At 31.1% G+C, this 23842-nt stretch overlaps 1 protein-coding gene across 1 annotated transcript in view; it reads right to left on the bottom strand.

Annotated features, from left to right (window-relative positions):
* Positions 1-4201: 4201 nt before the first annotated feature.
* LOC129962286 (uncharacterized) overlaps positions 4202-23842 on the bottom strand; it is a 45927-nt gene continuing 26286 nt past the window's right edge. The window contains 4 exon segments of the mRNA XM_056076033.1: positions 4202-4633; positions 6890-6981; positions 13936-14231; positions 15857-15939. Of these exon segments, the coding sequence (XP_055932008.1) occupies positions 4226-4633; positions 6890-6981; positions 13936-14231; positions 15857-15939 (879 nt within the window). The 3' untranslated portion in view covers positions 4202-4225.

The following is a 23842-nucleotide window of genomic DNA, read 5'->3' as shown; positions in this document are numbered from 1 at the left end:
AATACATCTTAAAGTTATAGATTATTTAATAAGTTATGATTAAAATTTTAAGTTAATAGATATTTTCGTGCTAATGAATTTTAACATGGAAATTATACGTTGATAACTTGCTGAAACTTCCTTATGTTCTTTCATTTGGATGTGTTTTGATGATAACCATTCAAGATGAGAATAAATTGTAGCGGATGGTTGGTTTATATCTATATATGAGCTTATTCCATACTGGATATCTGAATGGCAATTATTTTAATAATGGAATTTTTCTAGGGATAGTTTATTAAAAATTGTTCTTTACAACAGACGATAATTTTTTAAGATTGATATAAAGTAACAGTGGCGATTCTTCCACTAGGACTGCAGAGTAGCAGCACCCTATAAAATTATTTCAGAAAGTTAAATTTCTTTTTTAAAAAAATCTAATTCTCTATCTTCTCCACTACGTCAGTTTGTTGGTTTGGACTGATTTTAGAAATCTGAGGGTTCGATAATCAACGAAAATAAAAAAAAAGCATTAAAAACCTGAATTGAAAATCAATAATCAAGGAAAATGCTGGTTGCAGATTATGGAAGTACAATGGGCATTCATTTGAAAATTTGACTTATTTGAAGATCAAAGTTAAAACTCTTTCTTCTTAACTCTTAGACCCTTAAAGTTAAAAATCTTTCTCTCCTTATAACGATAGGTACTTGAGATACAATTAAACCAAACCCATATTCAAACGCGAGCAACTCACCTTTTTTCTAACTTCCATCCAAGACATCGCCTTCATTTCCTCAATGTTTTTCTTTCTTTTTCTGACTTCTCTTATCGGCAGTTTCCTATTTGGCTTCTTGTTGCCTTGACAAAAATATATTTGCTTTATAGAATACCCATTTTCTTTTATTAGATCTCTCTCTTTGAAACAAAAGTGCTCAGAGAATTTTCTAAAATATTATTCAGATGAGAATCCTTATTAGGTAGGGTCAATTGTTGTTTATTTTTAGATTGATGATTCGATAAACTTTACAGTCTTCAAAAAATTAGGTTTTGGAAGTTTTTGCTGAGCGAAAAATTTAATGCAAATTTGCATTAAATTTTTCATAAATTTTCATTAAATTTTCACGGATCATAATGAAAGTCATTATGATCCGTGAATTGGAAGCAAGAAGATTATGTTTTCGGTAATGATCACATTTCATACAAAACACAAAGAAAAGACAGTACCGTGCTCACCTCTTACAGAACAGCATTTCATCTAATTATAATTATAATCGCAGTGCACTATGGGATGCGTACCTAGTCAGGCATCGCCATCTATTATCCAGAAGAGAAGATAGAGTAATGCAAATGCTACACAAATCATTTGATACCCGATTCAAATATTGTTCAATAGTCTTCAAATAAGAGAATTCAAAACCAACGAAGATTAGACAGCCCAATTTATTTGAAATATGGCTGGTTAAATTACTGTAATGTAAAGAACGCACCGTTTTGTTTTTCATGCTTAGTTTATGGTGGAAATGATGCATAAATTGCTGATGATTAGAAAGATTTATGAATTACTGAAAAAAATATGAAAAGGGCAGAATAGATCTAGCGACAACTGGTAACAAGGAATTTTACAAATGGCTTTAAATTCAAAAATTTTGGCTACATATGAGTAAAGTGACATTTTTAAAATTGCAATGCCTTGATAAAAAGTTTTGCAACATTTCGTATATCCGAGATAAAGAACCATCACTATGATGTATTTTAAATATGTATGATTTTAAATAAGTAAAAATAAGAAATGTTTTCTTTAACCAATTTGAAACTTTAACAAAAATTAAGTTTTCTAACTATGTCACTTTCTACTTTCATTCAATTTCACTCTAACTAGCGAAAAGAAGAGACAAAAAAAATAATGAAAAAGAATTCTAATAAATTGCATAGAAGTTGTTTCCAAATTAACCATTACCAATCTCTTATTATTTAAGGATATTTCTTCCTATTTAAAATGTATATTTTAATTAAATTTGGGAAAATAACAACTAAAAGATGAACATAATATTCTTATAGAAATATAATTGAAAACATGATCAGAAAGTTATTAAAATAGTCGGTACTAGAGCAAAAATAAGTTGAATATTTTTAAAGAACACATAAGTAAAACATGCGGGCAGAAAAAAGCTAAATATTGGTTATGAATGTTATGTAAAAATAATTGGAAACACTATCAAATCACAAATCTATATTAATATTATCAGAAAGAAACTTAGCTTGCATTCTGGAATTTTAATATTAATCAGCATAAATGTGGAAGTTTTAATCCAAAATAATATAAAATCTATAATTTCATCAGAATAAAAAATAATTTTTTTTGTTATTGTTATTATAATTTATTTTTATTTTTTAAATGTTTGTACATAGTTAAAAGTAGTAATAAAGTCAGATTAGATAAGAAAAAAAAAAGAAACAAGTTTATTTTATATGATTTTATCAATTTAGAATATTAAATAATTGTATTTAAATAATGCTTGCTATTTAACCTTTGATTTTTTTCAGAATTGGTTTGCTTGGGCAACTGCCAGTTGCCTCCTACTTTCTGTATCTAGCCTCGGCGTTGGAGGTGGATACGGAGGAGATTATGGTGGTGGTGGACACAGTGGCGGAGGAGGATATGGTGGGGGAGGTGGAGGCGGATACGGCAGTGGAGGAAAAGGAGGATTCGGAGGAGGTGCTGGAGGATATGGCGGAGGAGGATACGGCGGTGGCGGAAAAGGAGGATTTGGTGGTAGAGGATATGGAGGAGGAAATGGTGGAAAAGGACTGTCATTAGGAGGCGGTGGATATGGAGGTGGAGGATATGGTGAGTTACTAAGCACTATTTTGATATTTTAAAATTTAAGTCAATTAACCGATTAACACTCAGCGACTTCGATGAATCTGTAAGAGAATCTATTACTATAGACTTACTAGTCTTACTATAGACTTAATTACTAAATAATAAGACTTACTAGTCTTATTTATTTACCATAAATGAAATAATAAACCTACTATTTATTTATCAAAATGAATTTTCCCATCGATTGTTTAGTTATTTTGAAAGGCAAATATTAATTTTTCATGTATAGAAATGAAATTTTATCTCATAGCTAAATAAATTTTATTGCTTTTCATAAATTTAAAATTAATGTCTTGAAATTTATATTCTCCAATTATATAATTTTTTATATCCAAATTAAAAGTAAATCATCATTTTGTTATTTTTTCAATTTAAATGAAGTTCACATGGATAAGATAAAACAAAGCGTTAGCATTCATTTTTAAAATGCCTAAAATTATATTTCCATTCTTACTTTTAGAACTTTAGTGTGAAATATCTTCATACAATCTAATAATTAAAAGAAACTCTAATTGAAAAATACTTTAAAAAGTATGAACATTATATAATTTTATTTAATTTGGTGAAATGAAGATCATTATGATCCGAAAAAGCAAGAGGACACATGTTTTCTGGAACATTTCTTTAAGGATCAAATTTCACACAAAACAAGATATTAACGCGCACCTTAACAGAACAGCATCTATCTCATTTTACAATCGCAATGCACTCTGGGATGCGTACCTAATCAGGCATCGTCATCTTTTATCTAAAAGGGAACATAGGGTAATGCAAATGCTACAATGTATCTTTTAAGTTTTTCATTCAGTATAAATTATGTTTACATCCCATTTGAAATTTTTAAACTGGCTTTTTATTTCTGTTTTTTTTAATTTAGGAGTCTTTAAATCACGAAAGAAACTGGTTTAATTAAAACTGCCCATTAAAAAATGTTGCGCGTATTTAATAATTATCACAAACATAACCATAACAATAAATGCAATAATTTTGAAATCACATAGTAAAACTGTCATTAAACATTTTTCAAACTAAACGATAGTTCTAATTGTCTAAAAATAGATGAAGAATATCATATCTAAGGACCTGTAATATTTTTTTAAATTCAGATTTCGCAGAAAGATTCCTGTTAAAAATTAATTGCTACCTGAAATTCTTTTTTAAAAATATTAGAATTAGTAACGTTAATCAAATAGAGAGTACATAAATTCTTTGAACAATTAATTACAATTATTATCTACTGAAGCTGAAATTTCATTAATAACATTGTAATACTTTATTTTAGAAGGTAGTGGATATGGATATGGTGACAGTGCTGGAAAAGGATTTAACGGAGGAGTCGCTATTGTCGGTATCAGTTTATCTCAACTTGGAGGAGGAGGTGGCCACGGAGGTGTCGGTGGAGGACATGGAGGCGGAGGATTCGGAGGCGGTAGTGGAGGAGGATATGGAGGTGGAAAAGGAATCGGAGATGGTTATGGAGAAGGATCTGGAACTGGAAAAGGAAGTGGCGTAGGATATGATGTAGGCTCTGGATTTGGTAAAGGAAGTGGCGTAGGATATGGTGTAGGCTCTGGATTTGGTAAAGGAAGTGGTGTAGGATATGGAGTTGGTTCTGGATTTGGTAAAGGAAGTGGTGAAGGATATGGAGTTGGCTCTGGATTTGGTAAAGGAAGTGGCGGAGGATATGGAGGAGGAGGTGGATTTGGTAAAGGAGGGACTGGAGGATACGGAGGTGGATCTGGAGGATATGGAGGCGGGAAAGGAGGATACTATTGATCAAAAGGTATAAGTAAATATAATTAATATATTTGTTTTTCTGTAATGACAATCAACGTTTTAATTTAGAATAAGTATCAAATTTAAATAATTATTGTTTCTTTTGGTATTATATTATTTAAAGAAGCTAATATACGAATTTTTGACACAGATCAGGATTTCATGTGCTTTTTAGTTTTCGTGTATATTTCAAAATTTAAAATTTGATCCTATCTATAAATTTTTACTGATATTTAAGTATTGATTAATTATTAATTTTGCATTAATTACTAAGGTCTTTTCTTAGATTATAGGACTACCTATGTATCTTTATATTCCTTTTTGTAACGATTAAAAATAAGAACTATTATTATATCAAAATTCTACTTCTGTGAATTCTTTGGAACCTAGTATTAAGGAATGATAGATACTCATTTATAAACAATTAAAATTGTTACTCTGTGGTTTCCTTAAGTAAATTAGTATTTAAAGAGTCCAAGTTCTATTATTGTCTTCTGTTTAAAATGAGACCGAGTCTATTATTTTTGATAAAGAAAATATAATATTAATTATTTTTAACATATAAAACTCTTATTGAAATTCCCTTTTCCCTATTCATCAAAAAATCAAAGTTGAAAAAGTAATGTTCTCCTTTTTTCTACTTCTTCAGTGATACACGAAGACCTAAGAGTGAGTCTTTCTTACTAAAAGGACACTTTCTTAGTTGTCCACCATATAGTGGCCAGACAACTTCGTCTATCTTGTGAATTGTATACCATCCGTTCAGCAGGGACATTCAAGAATTGAAGATATAATTTGCTCTTGATTTCTGTGAGCGTTGTGTATTAGAAGACATGTTTTCAATAAAAAAGTGTTATTTTTATATATAAAAATACTGTTTCTCTCTTTCTCTCTATATATGAATTCATAATTGTCACAAAAAAGGGCTTTAAGAAATAAAAAAATGAGAGTAGAGACTTATAGTGGAATGAATATTCGTTTTGAAAACTTTTTTGAACATCTCATACTTCTAACAGAATTTTGTTACTTTGAATTTATTTGCATTTGTTGTTGTGAAACATTCTTATTGTGCTTTATTAGTTCTCAATATCACTTTAGCAGATATTTTATAAAACATTTATCTTAAACTTAAAAGTTTTCCAAGTTTATTCTTCAAGCGTATATAGAATTTATGAAATTAAATGCTGTCATTAAAAAATAATTAATTTAAAATATTTTGTATTGCTTAACTTACTGGTTAGAGATGAACATACTTTCATGCACTATATTAATAAAATATTATTTTTTTATTGATATGAGCCCTTCACAGGAATTAATTTTTTCACGCAGATTAATATTTGCGATAAAAAGGTATTTTGATGATGGGGAATAATATAACATGTAAAATTATTTACGGCGACATTATTATGAAATAAAACGAGAATGAATTTATGAATTTCAGAATTCATAAATGAGAATACATCGAGTAACTTTTAAATATTTGCATTTCGAAAAATCTCAGAAGAAACTAAATATTTTTTAAGAACTTCAAAAGGAGTATTTTATTTTAATTTAACAATTTTTGAAAAACCAATAATTAAAGTATTGAAAAGAGATTTTTGTGTTAAATCAATTTTAAAAAAGTAAAGGAATTTAAAGTATAAGATTAACTTTTAAAACCAAAATTAAATATAACATTTCAATTGGTAATCGGCGAGAAAGAATAATTGATTTAATATACCGATTATATTTTCATTTTATAAAAATGACAGCAATAACGATAAAATAAGCTTTCTTATACATAGGAACATAATTTTGATTAATAAATTGAATGAATGAAAAATGAATTGTTTTTTGAAGGGCTACAAGCCTTCAATAAATTCATCCTCATGACTGATAAAATATGTGTGTAAAATACGAAGAAAGCGCATTCTGCATTCGAATTTGCCTAAGAGGATCGATGTTTGGCGAACGAACCAACTCTTTTCAACTGGATACCTTTTTAAGAACCCCATTATTGACCCCATTATAGTCAACAGTTTATAGTGATCTTAGTTCTTGACTCACATCAGTGGTATTATTATTAGAATTAAATTAAGCAAGGCAAATGCACTGTATGCACTGTATTTAGAGATTTGCAGTGCTGAGTTTTAAAAAAAATCAAGAAAATTTTTTTACATGGTAAAAAATACAATATGAATATAAAAATGCAAAATAAAATTTAAAAAATTACAATCCTCAACACTATAAAGCCTCTAAGAATTTCTTACTCTGCGTTTTTCAGTTGGCAAGCGTGAAAACAGGCTACAGGAGCTTATTCTCTCTAATATCACCATTATGAAGTTTCCAAAAGGTTCCAATTCTAAAATTAAAAATTTTTAAGTAATTAATGAAACATAGCTTAAATTAGAAAATGAAATACTCTCATTTCAAGATTTTAAATTATTGTGTTTAATAATGAGTAAGAGCTTTTTTTTATAGTTTAGCTTTTTTCAATTTTTATTTATAATTTTCTCCTCAGATTACGAAGATAATTTATGGTTCTTTTCTCTTATTCCAATAGAAAGATGGAGAATTTCGTTAATGCAGGGAACATCAAAGATTAATTGTCACAATAGTCTGAGAGTGATACCCATTTTCCAGATTTATTTACATGAACCACGTTCGTAAAAGTAAAAATATTTTTTCGAAGTTTGATTTATTATGGAAATATTTCCAAATCTTATATCCAATGAAGAAAAGGCCAAATCTGTCATAACATTTTCTTTGAGACTTTTCATATTTGACACACTGCATTTTATATAACGAAAGGCTCCATCCAACATTCAAGATCTAAACATTGAATATTTAAGGAGCTGCATTTTAAATACATATATATGGAAGGCATTAATCATAGTAAGGTTTCAGAAGAAGACAATTAACGACATTCAAATCTTTGCATAAGTTTTTCCATTCAACCCTAAAACTTTACTTATTAGATTATTTAAATACGAATTATGAATTAATCTGTCGTTGTTTCGTCTAAATTATAATAAAACAGGTTAGTTAAAATAAATCCCAACCACACAAACATCGACATCCAAATGACTTTTTTATTTCATACTGTTGCCGTTCACATAAAACCATAAATCAGCTTTAATAGTTAAAAATAAGTTAAATTAATTGAAGTAATATTATTATTACTTTATGGTAATCAAAATAATATCAAATTATCAATTATTATAAGCTAGTCGAAGTAATCACAAACTTTAAGTTATCCTAAGATAGTTGAGGTAAAATTAATAAGTTACCAAACACAATTCATTACCAAATACCATTCACAATTCAAACACAATTTTTAGGAATGGTAAATTTTCTTTCTATTTTCAAAGTAGTCTTCTCAAAGCCTTCAAGATTACTCTCTAATAACGATGTAATTTCCTGCTTCCATCGCATAAATTTGAGGAAAATTCTGTAAAGCCGCCTTGAATGGCATTGGTTAACGATAATTACGAGATATTAGTCTTTGACGATAATCTGGCATTTTTAATTAAACTCTCATGCGATCTTTAGGGACATTGTTTGGCAATTCATTCCTGGGATATTGCTAATACCTAAGTGCAAGAAAATAAAACGCCTTTATTTAGACGTCTTTTATTCGGCGGATCGGAAACAAAATTTATAATAGAGCTACAGTAATAGATCATGTACAAATTTGCATTCATTTAATTTATTGCATTTACAGGCATATAAAAGTACTGCCTGAGCGAATTTTGACCTTCATTTGCTAGAAATTTACAACTGTGGTGTAAAATCATTGCACCAACTTCCATCCGTCTGTCTAGAAAAGATTTTGATTGATCGTATTCAAATGCAGAGAGACAAAACTCCAGACATGTTTTTTTTATTAAACTTAGGAAGGTCTGAAATGTAGACATTCGTTAAAATCTCCAGTTCGAAAAGTAAAAAGGTGAAAGAATTATTCAAACAATATTGCATAAACACATGTCTCTAAAAGGAAAGATAGAGTCAAAATAAATTTTCAAAAAAATATTAAGCGATTAAAAATGTATTTGCATAGTGGAGACAAGCTTTTAAAAATGCAACACTATTAAGCTATCTTCGTCTCTTTTCAAAAACACCTGACTGGGTTGTAAGTTCAGAACTTGAACAATTTGAAACTGGAAATAATCGAATTTTTCACAAAGAAATCCAAAGGAAATAAAACACACAAGAACAAAAAATTCTTAAGCATATATTTTTCCTTCAAGTAATTCGAATAATTTTTAGAAGGACAGAAGCTATTTGATTAATATTGATAACTAATTATCCCTCTAAACAATGTAATTACTGTAATATTACTGACTTTACAGTATTAATATTGCTGATTGCCACGATTTTATTAAAGTACTGAAAGAATTTCAAAAATTATCACTTTGAGATTTTTAAAATATAAAATAAAGCCAACCCGAAATCAACTTCGATCTCATAGTCCAAGTTCAACATCTGGTATTAGAGCAATAATTCCTAAGTACTTCTGGAACCAAATGATTCCGGATTAATATACATTAAATTAAAAACACAATCAAAAAATTACTTCTAATTCAATTTGAACAAACTGAAAAAAAAGAGTATTGAAATTCAGTAGCTGGATGCATAAATTGTCAAAAAAGCAAAGCCAACTGGCTAAAAATCAAAATTTCAAATTCTTCTAGGACAGATGATGATAAATTTCGTGTCGTACATGTTTACATTATTCATCCATTTACACTTCCATATAACTAAGTCAACTGCCTAATTTCTATTTAAATGTAATAGCTAGATGGAAGTTATTCAGCTCCAAATGGCACGTTATTTATATATTGTTAGGATTGCTTGCTTCTCTTCAAGAGAGCTTGTTTCTAACCTTTGTGTTAAAAATATTTCATTTCCAGCTGAGTTTTTATGAGAATGAAATATTTTCATTTTTTCTTTACAGTGATACAATCGGGTAATAAATGTATTCTCATATTAAGAATTTTTTTTTCTAATGAGTCAATCAACAAATATGCATTTTCCAGTAGAAGGTAAAGAAATAAAAGTAAATAAATACTAACAAATTAAAACCTGCATATATTTTATCAAATAGAGATGATATTACTTCTAAAAGATCCGCATCTAAAACAAAAGAATCTTGAGGAAGACGTTTCGAAAACGTTATTTGAAAACGTTTCGTAACTGACTCTATCTAGCCGAACTCAATTGTAATAATTGCTTCTTGCAAACCTTTCCAACAAATTGCACAAAGCAATTATTTCTTCGCAGGTTTATAAGCTGTCGTCATTTTAAAACCAATTTTCCTGCAATCAAAATAAAAGTGAAAACACCTTTCGAAAGTTCATTTTTGGGCTATAAATTCTGTAGAAAATTATTAATATCACTTTAATGGTTTAAATTGCGAAACGCATGCATGGCAGATTGTGTGGGGATCAGCATAGTTTCAAAAACTTATTTTTAATTATATTTTAACAATTTATCCTCTACGTAACTGTTTTAACCGCCGGTATCCACGAAGAGCAGCACTGGCATTTTCATCTCACTGATGAAACAGCTTACTAATAAGGCGCGTCCACTTAGTGACAATGCAGAATGACTTAAATTCCCGCAACCCTACTTTTTATCATGTCACAAAGTAACCATATAAACAAATTACATAATAAAGTTTCCGATCGCAGCGCCAAGATTTCCACTATCGGCTTTTTTGGTAATATTTTTTTTTCTTGATAAATTGAGACCGCATACTTTAATTTGTATAGCGGCTAAATTTTGTTATATTTCGTCCAGTACATAGCAGGCTACAGGGCTCCGAACACCTCCTGTTCTTTCTTGATAACCCTGTATGATAAGTGATAAATTTTTTCAAGCTAAAAAAAAAGCCACCAGTTCTACAAACGCATGTGCAGTAAGAAAAAAATATAATACAGCGGCATGTTATTGTCCCGTCGGGACCTACGGCCGTCTTATAACTGGCCGAGTGTAAGCCCAGCATAAAGTTTAAAGCTCATTTTCCCTCTTGAATGCTATGGTACGGGGAACTCTGTGTGGGTACTGCTAGTATATCAAATGATGTTAACTTCTTAAGAGTAAACATGTATTAAAACTCGGATAAAATGCAACGTCATGTTGATTATCAGGTAGCGCGTCTGCTCATGGGTATGCGAAAGCGATAAATAAATAAATAAATAAAAAGATATAAAGATAAAAGTTAAAATGCGATTTTTGATTAGATACAAGTATGAAAACTCGGATCAAATACATCAAGGGATCGGTTTTATATTTATTCCTTTAAATGTATATGAACAAAATAACTGAAAAAATTCAAAGAATTAAGCAAAAGAAAATGTACACATTTTTTTTTGGGGGGGGGGGGGCTACCAAAGGGATTGTTCTATGTAAAAAGGAGACTGTTTCGTAAATGCAAGCCGAAGTTGTTTCATCTTAAGCTGATACTAAGCACATACTGGCGCTATGTTCGGAAGTACATCAGAAAGTCTTGAGAAACACACCTCACATCGTTAGACAAGAAAATCGCCCATGAAATTACTCAGTCACAATCGAAAGAATTAAATATCGCATTCCAGAATTCCGATGATCCTTCTTTTAACCATTCAGAAATTGTCCGCATCCAATTGAGGGACAGGAATGGACGAAAAAAAAGAAAGATTTAGGGGTCAGCTGAGAGAATTGGACGAATGAAAGAGAAATAAAGCAGAGACCGACTGACTCGATTTCTTTCGTATATAAGAGGATTTTTGTCCCATAATGAACACATTCTCAGCATCATGGGAAGTTCTAAGTAAAAGTCCTTGATCTCCTTTCTCTTTATGATTTTATATCTTGGCAGGAACTTCAATGATGAAGACCTGCTAAAGTTACGTTAACTAAATGATATTCTGAAACTATATTACTGTATCCGAACAGAATTGTTATTAAAGAAGTAATCAGCTGTAAAATGAAAATTTAAATGCGATAGTTAACTAAAATCTAAAAGTGATCTGCTATCATAGATAAAACATTGATGATATTCAGCTGCAACACATACACTTTAAGGTGATAGATTATTGAGAAAAAAAATTATAACATTTTAACTTATTAGATTTTTGGTGCTAATGAAGTTTAAGACGGTGCTTGGTTTATGGCTATATTTGAGCTTATTCCATACTTGGTAACTCAGCGGTAATCAGTTCATTAGCGGGATTTTTCTTGCGATAGCTTATTGAGAATTATTATTTACAACAGAATGGGAATTTTCTGTAGATTGGTACCAAAAAACAAAACTAGTAGCGTTTCATTCATTAAGGTTGCAGAGTACCAGTAACTCATAAAATTATATAATGAATTTAAATTTCGTTTTTTTATTATTATTATTTACGATGTCAGTTTGACACTTTGGACTGACTTTATCATTCTAAGAGTTCGATAATCAACAAAAATAAAAAAAAAGAAACAACAAAAATCCGAAGAGAAAATCAATAAGCAAGACAAATACAGGTGGCAGCTCATGAAAATGCAATGGGCCTACAAGTAATTGACTTTCTTGAAGATAGAAGTTAAAATCACACTTTTTAGCTCTTAGACCTTTAAAATTAAAGCCCTTTCTCTCCTTAAACTCATAGGCCATATGAGATACAATTTAACTAGACTTATCTTGAAACGCGGGCCAACTCATCTTTTGTCTAATTTCTATCCAAGGCACCGCCTTCAATCCCTCAATGCTTTTCTCTCTTTTTCTGGTTTCTCTTATTGACAGTTCCCTATTTCTTTCCTTGTTCCTGAATAGAAATGTATTTGCCATATTGAATTCTCATTTTCTTTTATTAGATCTCTCTCATAGAAAAAAAGTGTGTAGATAATTCTCTAAAATGTTATTCAGATGAGAATACGTATTAGGAAGGATAAGTTGTTGATATTACATCATGGATAAAACGATAAATATTGCATATCTTCAAAAGATTACATTTTCTCTGAGCCAATAATCAGATGCAAAGATTGCAGGTCATTCCATGCCGAATTCACGCATTTTTTTAAGTAGGAGAATCGAGTTCCAATAAAAAAATTGCACCCTGATTTATTATAAGCATAGTTGGTAATGTGACTTCGATATAAAAAAAAATGCAATATTTGGTTTTCCATGTTTAGTTCATGTTGTAGTTGATGCATAGATTGTTGATGTTGAGAATGATTTACGTTGCCTTCATGAAAAAAAAAAAAAAAATAGACACACCACACATTTGGCAACAACAAATTTCATATCTTGTTTTAAAATTTAAAATTTAGGCTACTTATGGGCAAAGTAGCATTGTTTAAAAATGCAATGTCTTGGTAAATTTTTTTTGCAGCATTGATGATTTCTGAAATGGTGAGTTATCGCTATCAAATGTTTTAAATCTTACATGATTTAAAATAAATAAATAAAAGCATTAGAAGGGTTAATAAAAAAGCATTAATTTACTTTCACCAGTTTGAAAAGTAAAGTTTTCTAAATATGTCGACTTCTTAATTCATTAAATTTCACTTTAACTAAAGAAGAAAAAAAAAAAAGAAACTAGGAAGTAAAAAAAGGGATTCATATAAATTATACAAAAGGTCTTTGAAGATTAACCCCTACCAACTCTTATATTTTAATGTAAGGTTTATTTAATGGAGATTATATTTAACGATTGTTTATAATTTATAAGATTATATTTAATAAAAATTTCTGTAGTTTTGAAATGTATATTTTAATTAAATTTTGAGCCTAAAAATAAGGTTTGACAGACGAATATAATATTTTTATAGAAATACATTGAAATGATGACCAGAATTTTATTAAAGTAGTTGGAACAAGAGTAAAAAGAATTTTTAAATTGAATATTTTTAAAGAACCCATAGGTAAAGCATGTGAACGGAAGAAACTACATATAATTTATGAATTTTACGTAAAAATAATTAGGAATAATATCAAATCGCAGTTCCTATTGACATAGAATACCTGATTTGTGTTCGGGATATTTACTATTGATTGACATAGACAGTAAGATTTTATCCAAAATTGAATAAAATCTATAAACTCATCAAAATAAAGAATAAATTTTTGGAATTGTGAAATTTCATTTTATTTCTTAAATGTTTGTGCATAAATAAAAAATACCGAAAATTCTCATTAGGAAACTAAAAAAATATGAAATAAGTTTCTTATGATTTCTTATGATTTTATCAATCTAAAGTATTAAATGAATGTATTTAAATAATTCTTGTTAAATAACCTTTGATTAATTGCAGAGTTGGTTTGCTTGGGCGACTGTGAGTTGTCTCGTACTTTCTGTATCTAGCCTCGGTGGAGGAGGAGGAGGTGAATACGGAAGAGAATATGGTGGTGGTGGGCATGGTGGGGGAGGATTTGGAAAGGGAGGCGGAGGTGGAGACACTGTTTTTGCTGCCATACCCATTGAATCTGTAAGTGGTGGGCATGGAGTAGATGGCGGTGGGTATGGAGGCTTCGAAGGAGGCAGTGGAGAATACGGTGGCGGCGGAAAGGGAGGATTCGGAGGAGGTGGAAGAGGATATGTCGGTGGCGGTAAAGGAGGATTTGGAGGAGGAAGCAGTGGAAAAGGACTGTCATTAGGAGGCAGTGGATATGGAAGTGTTTACTAAGCAATATTTTAAATTTAATTCAAACTCTACCTATTAACACTCAGCAACCATGATTTACGTTAGCTTTATTTCCCAGATAATTGATAATAATTGCTATTTATTTATCATAACTGAAATGGAAAAACTGTTAAGGATTTGCCATAATGATTTTTTCATCAATTGTTTAGGTATTTTTTTAAAAGCAAAAATTATTTTTTTTATATATATAGAACCTGTATTTTAATATTTTAAAATATAAGTCAATTAATTTCTCGCAGTCATGTTTTTCATTAGAATTTATTTGATGGATTTGTATGGAATTCGATAGTAAATGTTATTTATTTATCATAATTGAAATAACACTGTTATTTATTTACTAATGACTTTTTTTATTGATTGCTTGGTTATTTTTTTTTCTTTAAAGGCTGCAATTAATTTTTCCTGTATAGGAATACAATTTTATTTCACAGTTTACTAAATCTTATTGATTTTAACAAATTTTAAATTAATGTTTTGAAATTTATATTTTCCATTTATATAATTGTTAATATTTACAATAAAAATAATTATTTATTTGTTTATTATTATTTTTTATTTCAGTGAAATTTACATGGATGACATAAAATTAAACGTAAACATTTATTTTTAAAATGCTTAAAATGAATGTTTTCTTCTTACTTTTAATATTTTCCCCTGAAGTAATTAAAAAAACATCTAATTGAAATTTTTTTTAAAGAATATGAATGCTATATAATTTTATTCAATAGGTCTTAAAGTGTCTTTTAACTAATTTATTTGAAATTGCGTGGTCATCCGATTTTCACTTTTTAAATTTTTAAACAGGCTTTATATTTTTAGTTTTTAATTTTTAAAAATTAGGAGTACTTTGAATCGTGAAAGAAACACGTTTAACTAAAAATGTCCATTAAAAATATAGTACGTAGTTAATAATAATGACAAAAGGCACCAAAAAATATTATAATTTTGAAAGCGCATAGTAATATTACCATTCAACATTTTTCAAACTAAACGATTAGTTGACGCTTTTTATACACCTAAAAATAGAAGAAGAAGAATTTTCCAAATATTTTTTTTAATTCTGTTGAAAAATAATTAATATTTGAGATAAATTTAAAAATATGCCAGAATAGTATCGTTAATCAAATATGGAATATATAAATACTTGAAAAAATAATAATTTTTCTCTACTGAAGCTGAAATTTAATTAATAATATTGGATACTGTATTTTAGGAGGTACGGGATATGGAGGCGGCACCGGTGGTGGAAAAGGAGGAGAAGCTATCATCGGTATCAGCTTATCTCAACTTGGAAGAGGCGAAATTGGCCACGGAGGTGGCAGTGGAGGTTATGAAAACAGATGATTCGGAGGTAGTAGTGGAGGAGGTTATGGAGGTGGAAAAGGTTTCGTAGGTGGTTATAGAGGAGGATATGGAATTGGTAAAGGAAGTGGCTTAGGTTATGGAGTAGGCTCTGGATTTGGAAAAGGAAGGAGCGTAGGATATGGTGTAAGCTCTGGATTTGGTAAAGGAAGTGGCATAGGATATGGAGTGGCTCTGGATTTGGAAAAGGAAGTTGCGGAGGATACGGAAGAGGCTCTGCATTAGGTAAAGGAGGCGGTGGAAGATACGGAGGTGGAACTGGAGGATATGGAGGCGGGAAAGGCGGATACTATTGAATATACAGATGTAAGTAAATAAATGTAATGGGGTTTTTTTGTAATTGCAATCAACTTTTTAATTTAGAATATAAATTAAATTTAAATAATCATTGTTTCTTTTGGGACTATATTATTAATAGAAGCTAATATGTGAAAATATGAATTGTGATACAGACCAGACTTTTGTGAGAACGTAGGTTTTTTGTTTGCGTGTATTTTTCAAAATTTAAATATTCAATTGTATTCATCGATTTCAACCAATGTTTAAATATGTGTATTGTCACAAACTCCTACCATCTTGAACCTTGGAATCCGAAGCAGCACCGCTGTATTCGAACCAGTTGATACCGAGACCTACTGAAAGCACCAACACATGGTCTTCGGCTTAGATTGTAAATTGAAATTTAAGATGCCCTTAATTCTAAGTGTTATTTCTGTTTATTTATGTGCTTGAAGTGTGAATAAATGTTTCGTCTCAAAGAATGTGGATTATTTGTACAAAAGCGATATTATTACTCATCTATAGTGGCGGTCCTGGAATATAAGGTAAGCCTAATTTCCTTATTTGAATTAGATTTTTTTCTTCAGTTTTTGCTGATAAAAGGATACCTGGCGCCCGAACAGGGACTTCCACTAAAGAGTAATAAGTATTTATAAACATTTTGATTCATATGTGCAAAAGAGTAAACTTAAGATATTTTGCATGTTTGAAAACGAAAGATAAACACTTACTTTCAGAAATATTGATAATTTGTAAAATTGATCGTTGAATCTATATGATACCTTTACTATAATAGAAATAAATTCACAATTGAAAATATCTGAAGAGCTAAAGAGATTATGACGTAAACGTGGTTGTTTACAAGGTGCAGTGACAAAGCAAATAACTAAAATCGAAGAGTGACATATTAAAACCAGATGTGAAAGTCTAAGAGCTAGACGAATCTATCGAACTTTTTAAAGAAAGAGGCGAGGAACTAAGAGTAATTAATTCACAAATTGAAAGTTTGATTAAAATTGATGAAATAGAAGAAAAATTCGAAAGTGTAGAAGAGTATAAAGAAAAAATAACAAAAACGAGATTCAAAACACTTAGATTAATTCGGAAAATAAATAACGTATCCGAATCTGATAATTCGTGGCAAAATTCCAATATTACTCTGAACAGCTCGAAGGACCACATAAAATTGCCAAAATTAACTATTCTGCAATTCTTTGGTGAAATAAGTGAATGGTTAAATTTTTGGAATTCGTTTAAATCTGCCGTTCACAAGAAAGAAAATTTGAGTAAAATTGATAAGTCAGCCATATGACTTTCCGACCCGCCACGAAGGCACACAGATTTAAACCATAAAACTGAATGACCGGACAGCCGCAACAGCAACACTGGCGGGAACTGTGGTTGAGTCCTAAGGGCCATTACCGGCCACGGTATAACCCTCACCGAATGAAGTACGTCCCGTCATCGATGGGAGGAGTCAGGTCCCCCACCTATTTGTGTACCCTCCAGGGTGGCAAGATCCAACCACCATGCCGGAAGCATCTCATCCTCATTTCGAGGTGCCCCCTGGGGGTGAGTAAAATTGATAAATTTAACTATTTAAGATCATTTTTGGGAGGTTCTGCTTTTAGCTTAATCGACGGATTAGAATTGACAGCGGAACATTATGACCACTCAATTGATATTTTGAAACAAAGATTTGGGGATAAAAGTATTTTAATCAACGTACACATTGAAAAATTACTTCAAACAAGTCCATCAAAAAACTCCAATGATGTAAGAAGTTTCCGTAACTTCTTTAATCATGTACAAAAAAATATTAGAAGTTTAGAAAGTTTATCGTGAAAAAGGATAGCTATTCAAGTATTTTAGTTCCTATAATAACAAAATTGATCTACTTTTAGAGCATAATAAAGGGGGAAATGATACTTCTGATTGTGAAATTGGTGAGTGAATATATTTTTTATCATCACAACTCATGGTTAGAGAAAGAACTTTCTTAACTATAAACAATTCTGTTTTGGAACTGAAACCTCCTGCTAGAATGAATCAATCAGACTGCCGGAGCCCATCAATGGCGTCAGCATTAATTAATGAGTCTGTTCCTAGTAAGAAAAGTGAATACGACCAGATTTCTTTATTTTGTAAATCCAATAGACATTACAGGGTTTCCTGTATGAATAATCAATTAAGTTTGCAGAAGGCAGAAATTTGTAAGCGATCTGGCTCTTGTTTTAGATATTTAAATAACATTAAAAAAAAGACATCTTTCTTCGGCTTACAAGACTAATGTTAAATGTGATTTATGTTCTGACAGACACGTAACTATAATGTGTATGGGTAAAGGAAAAACTTCAAGGGAGGATTTCTCGAAAACATAAAATGCTGATTATGCTTTAAACAATACTTCTAACAGAGAATGGGTTATGTTACAAACGCTTATTGTAAACATTTAGAGAGCGACACAGAAACATTTGATTAGAATAATAATTGATACTGGTAGCTCTTGTAGTTATATTTCAGAATTTGCTGCGCGTAAGTTAAAATTAAAAGATATAGGACAGGAAATTGTTGTGCATGGATTATTTGGGGGTTTACAGAGAAAAGAAAAGCATTGAAAATATGTTCTTAATCTGAGTAATGTAGATAATAGTTTCGATTGAACGTCTAATGTAATGGAACAAAAAACTATTTGTGCGCCAATTCCGAAATTGGAAAATAGGAAACTTATAGAAGAAATTAAGAATTGTGGAATTTTTCCTAGTGATTTAACTGTAAATGAAAACTTCTGTTTGTTCGATAGCAAGGTTAATAAAATCCACGGATTGATAGATGCAGACTATGCAGGGAAACTGTTTACAGGGGAAGTCAAAAATCTGTCTTAAGAGAGAGAAAAATCTGTCTTAAGAGAAAAGAGAGTGGACTCGTTGCGATGAATACTTTTTTCGGATGAACAATAATGGGGAGAATGGGGGAAAGCAGTAGTACTAATGAAGTACTTTTATCGCTTCATGTTAGTGACTTGGAAATTTGTGACCTATGGTCACTTGACTCGCTGGGAATTAAGGAACTGAATATTTCTCAGACGAGGTCGGAAATTGAAGAAAACAGCGAAAGACCATTTTATTCGTTCGTTAAGAAGAGATGAAGAGGGTAGATATCAGGTGTCACTCCCGTGGTTGGAGGTCCATCCTGAATTATCGGATAATAGAAACCTTGCTGAAAGACGGTTAAAGTCTTGTGTAAAGGCGCTACAAAAAAGAAACTGTCTCAAAGAGTAGGAAAATATATTCAAGGAGTGGGTGTCCGAAAAAATTATTAAGCCTGTTGAACCAGAGGAACTGATAAGGGTCAAAGGTCATTTTTTGCCTTATCGACTCATTTTTAAGAAAAACTGAATCATTTGAATCCGCCCGGTATTCGATGCGTCAGCCAAAGAAAGAAATTCAGTGTCGTGGAACGATTGTATTGAAAAGGAGCCAAATTGTTTGAAGTTGATTTCTAAGCTTCTAAATAGATTTCGGCAGGGAAAATATGGAGTGATTTCGGATATCAGACGGGCTTTCTCTCAAATAAAACATTCACCTTCAGATAAAAAATTTCTCCGGTTCTTATGGTGGGAGGAAGGCAATCCAAGAAAACCCATTGTATATTCACACTTTCGTGTTGTTTTAGGAGTAAACGCGAGCCCTTTTCTACTAGCCGCAACGATCAGTTACTATTTGGAGAATGTAGCCGAGTCCCAAAGAGAAATAGCTTTAAAGTTAAAGGAATTTATGTGCGTAGATAATTGTGTTGCGAGTGTAAATACCATCGACGAGTTAAACCCTTTTATTATGGTATCTAAAGAACTGATGGCTTCTGCTCAGTTTGATTCAAGGGGATGTAAACATAACCTACCATGTAATAATGAGGAAAATTCAATATTGAACTTGACTGAGGCTGAATATAAGGAAATCGTTTCAGTATTGGGACTTAAATGGAATTTATAGAATGATGCCCTATCCTGTGAGATAAAGGAGCAAACCCAATGCATAGTAAAAAAAACGTATTGCCAATGTTGAGCCAAATTTTTGACCCCATTGGTTTTACGTGCCCGGCCACCCTTGTCCCAAAATTAATCTTGCAGGATTGTTGAAGGCAGAAAATTAATTGGGATACAGGGCTTCCGGATGTTTTGGGAAGAAAATTTCTAAAATGGGCTAATGAATTAAAATACCTAAAAGATATAGAAATCCCTAGGAAACTACCTGAACTAAATGAGAGCGCTATTCTATATGTCTTCGTAGATGCTAGTAAGTCTGCTTATCTGCTTCAATTATATTAGAAACATTTGTGAGGGTATTGTTAACTGTCAATTACTGCATAACATAACTAGGCTAACTCCCATAAATTCAATTACAATTCCTAGATTAGAGATTCTTGCATGTACCATTTGAGCCAGACTCGCTTACACTATGAAAGAAGATCTTAACATAAAAAACGTCCCCACTTTCTTCTATACTGACACAATGAATGCTTTATACTGGATTAAAAAAACAAGACAACTGGGCTACGTTTATAGCAAACAGAGTCAATGAAATTCGAAAATTGACGGATCCAGAAGCTTGGGTATTCAAGGAAAATTTAACCCAGCGGATTTGCCTCAAGAGGATGCAATCCTAAAGATTTATTGAAATCCCATTGGTGGAAGGGACCCGACTGGTTAGTTCCCACTCGAAAAATGGCCAGCTAGTGCAATTACACCCGATATGGAAGTGGTCATGTCAAAAAGAAGGACTATTTTTTCAGCTACTACTTTGAACCTTAACAGATTTGAATTCTTTCATAAAATATCTTCTTTTAACAAGATCGTTAGAATCATGGCTAATGTAATTCGATTTTGTAAGAAAATGAAAAAAAAAAATCCTAATAACAGGAAAAAAGGAAAATTGGATATAGAAGAAATTAAAACATCAGAGTAATTAATCTTGAAGCAAATACAGAGAGAAACTTTTTCTGAAGAAGAGAAGTTGAACTTGCGAACTGTGAAAGACAGTGAAAGTCTGTTACGATTAGAAACTAGAATTATATCTAGAAAAGATTTAGAGGCATTCAGATTCCCAGTATTGCTGCCACACAAGCATCAAATGGTTGAAAAATTAATAATGAGCAAACACATCGAGTTAGAGCATGCATGTACTCAGACTGATGTCCTGCCTCAAAGAAGCTTTTTGGATGAGCAGAAAGACAGGGCGAGGAGTTATAAGAAAGTGCACCTAGTGCAGAAAATTTTCAGCTCGTCCATTAGAAGCCGTAAGCATCCATATTCCAGAAGATAGAGTCAGAGATGCTGCTATATTTGAAGTCGCAGATATCGACCTATGTGGATCACTATTTCTAAAAAATGAAAAGAAATGCTGGATAGTACTTGCCACCTGTGCTGTTTACCGAACTGTACATTTAGAGCTGGTGTCATCTTTGTCTACAGACTGCTTTATCTTAGCTTTTCGACGGTTTATTGCGAGAAAAGGACGCCCATCCACTGTCTATTTAGACAATTGAAAGAATCTTGTTGGAACAGCTAATCTTCTAAAGAACATTGATTGGGAAAAGATCAATTTTTGCTTTAGAAAAAACGATTTCCTGGAAATTTAATCCCCAAGCTGCCCCCTGATGGGGAGGCTTTTGGGAAAGATTGATAGGGTTATTGAAGAATATTCTGAGGAAAGATCTGGGGAGAGCTAGTTTGACTGAAGAAGTATTAGGCACTGTGTTATGCGACGCAAAGAGCTTAATTAATTCTCACACCTTAACATAACTCTCAGAAGATCCTGATGAACTGTCACCGCTCACACCTTCTATGTTTCTTCAAGAAATTAGATTCCAGATCTGGATATGATTGATTCTAAAGTATTGAACAAAACGTATGCCTATAGACTGAAATTGCGTCAAGATTTGCGAAACCATTTCAGAAATGAATATCTAAGGATATTAAAAGATTATTCAAAAGCTAAAGAAAAATCCTCAATCAAAGAAGGAGATTTAGTACTAATTGGAGATACCAACAATAAAAGAATCAACTGGTCTCTTGCAAAGATGACTATGATGTACAAAGGAAAAGACGGAAGAGTTCGTGTAGTTGAATTAAAAACTCAATTTGGAAATATTATGAGACCAATACAAAAAATCTATCCGCTAGAATTGAACACAGGAGACTCTTTATCATCAACTGCAAGAGAAGTGAAAGATGGTTCTTCCCTCTACAAAGATAAAATTTCTGCCGATCGAGACATTCATCGTTCTCGTTACGGAAGACTTTTAAAGCAAACTAAGAGACTTGAATAATGCATAAACTATTGGGAACTCTTTTATTTTTTATTGGACTGATTATGGTCACGTTTATTGGACTTGAATTTTGGACTCTTTGATATGAACTTACATTTTTTTTATTGTTGTTTATAATTGTTATTTTAATGTTCTTTTATATCAGTTTTTTTTCAGAAGGGTACAATTTCTTACCTTTGTGACTACTGTTTAGATTCTTGTACAACTTCGAATCCAAAGGGAGGAGAGTGATACAAACTCATCCCCATCTTGGGCTTTGGAATCCGACAGCAGCGCCACTGTATTCGAACCAGTTGATACCGAGACCTACTGAAAGCCCCAACACATGGTCTTCGAGCCAGATTGTAAACCGAAATTTAAGATACCTTTAATTCTAAGTGTTATTTGTGTTTATTTATGTGCTTGAAGAGTGAATAAATGTTTCGTCTCAAAGAATATGGATTATTTGTGCAAAAGTGATATTACTCATCTATAGTGGCGGTCCTGGAATATAAGGTAAGCCTAACTACCTTATTTGAATTAGATTTTTTCTTCATTTTTGCTGATAAAATGATATGTATTTAAGAATTAATTCTGCATTCATCACCAAGGACTTTTTTAGGTTATAGTGACACGTGACTATTGTTTATATTCCTTTCAGAACGACTTACTAAACACAAGAAATATTATTATACTAACTGTTGCTTTTGTGAATACTTTTGGATCTAGTATCAAAGAATGATACATTCTCATTTATAAAGCAATTAGAACTATTGCTCTGCGATTTTAATTTTATTAAGTAAATTTCTATTTGAACAAACACAGTTCTTTTACTGCTTTTTTTAAAAAATCGGTCTACGTTTATAATTTTTTGATGAAGCAAACATAATATTAACAGCTAAATCCTTATTGCAATTTCTTTTATTCAATTCATCTACTAATAAAAGTTGAAAAACTAATGTTGTCCTTCTTTCTACAATTTCAGTATAAGCAAGAAGAACTAAGTGTGAGCCTCTCTCGATAAAAGAACACTTCTTCTGTTGTCCACCATACAGTGCCCAGACAACTTCGTCTGCTCTGTGAATTGTGTAAATACCGTCCGTTCAACAATGACTGTCAAGAACTGAGGATCAAAGTCTCACCTGAATTCTGTCAGCGTTGTGTATTAGGAGCCAACGTGTTCAATAAAATGTGATTTTTATATATAAAAATTATGTTTATCTGTATATACATATATGAAATAGCTTTAAGAAATCCGAAAATGAGAATTGAGACTTATACTGGAATTAATAATCGATTTTAAAACCCTTTTTTAAGAACAATTCTTATTTTTGCTACGATTTTTTTTTATTTTGAATATTTTTGTTTTTGTAGTAATTAAACATGCGCATGCGAATGTGTATTTTATTAATACTCGATATCACTTCAGAAAATGCGTTATAAAATAGCTAGCTATCTTAAACTTTAAAAAAATTTCCAAGATTGTCCGTCAAGCGTATAAAGAATTTGTAAAATTGAATGCTGTTATCATAACATAATTAATATAAAAATTTTGGTATTGCTTTGTTTATTAGGTGCTCTTAGGAATGAATATATTTTCAAGCACT

The sequence above is a fragment of the Argiope bruennichi genome, chromosome 2, assembly GCF_947563725.1.
Source record: "Argiope bruennichi chromosome 2, qqArgBrue1.1, whole genome shotgun sequence".
Classification (NCBI taxonomy): Eukaryota; Metazoa; Arthropoda; class Arachnida; order Araneae; family Araneidae; genus Argiope; species Argiope bruennichi.
This window is presented reverse-complemented; position numbering and strand designations above follow the sequence as displayed.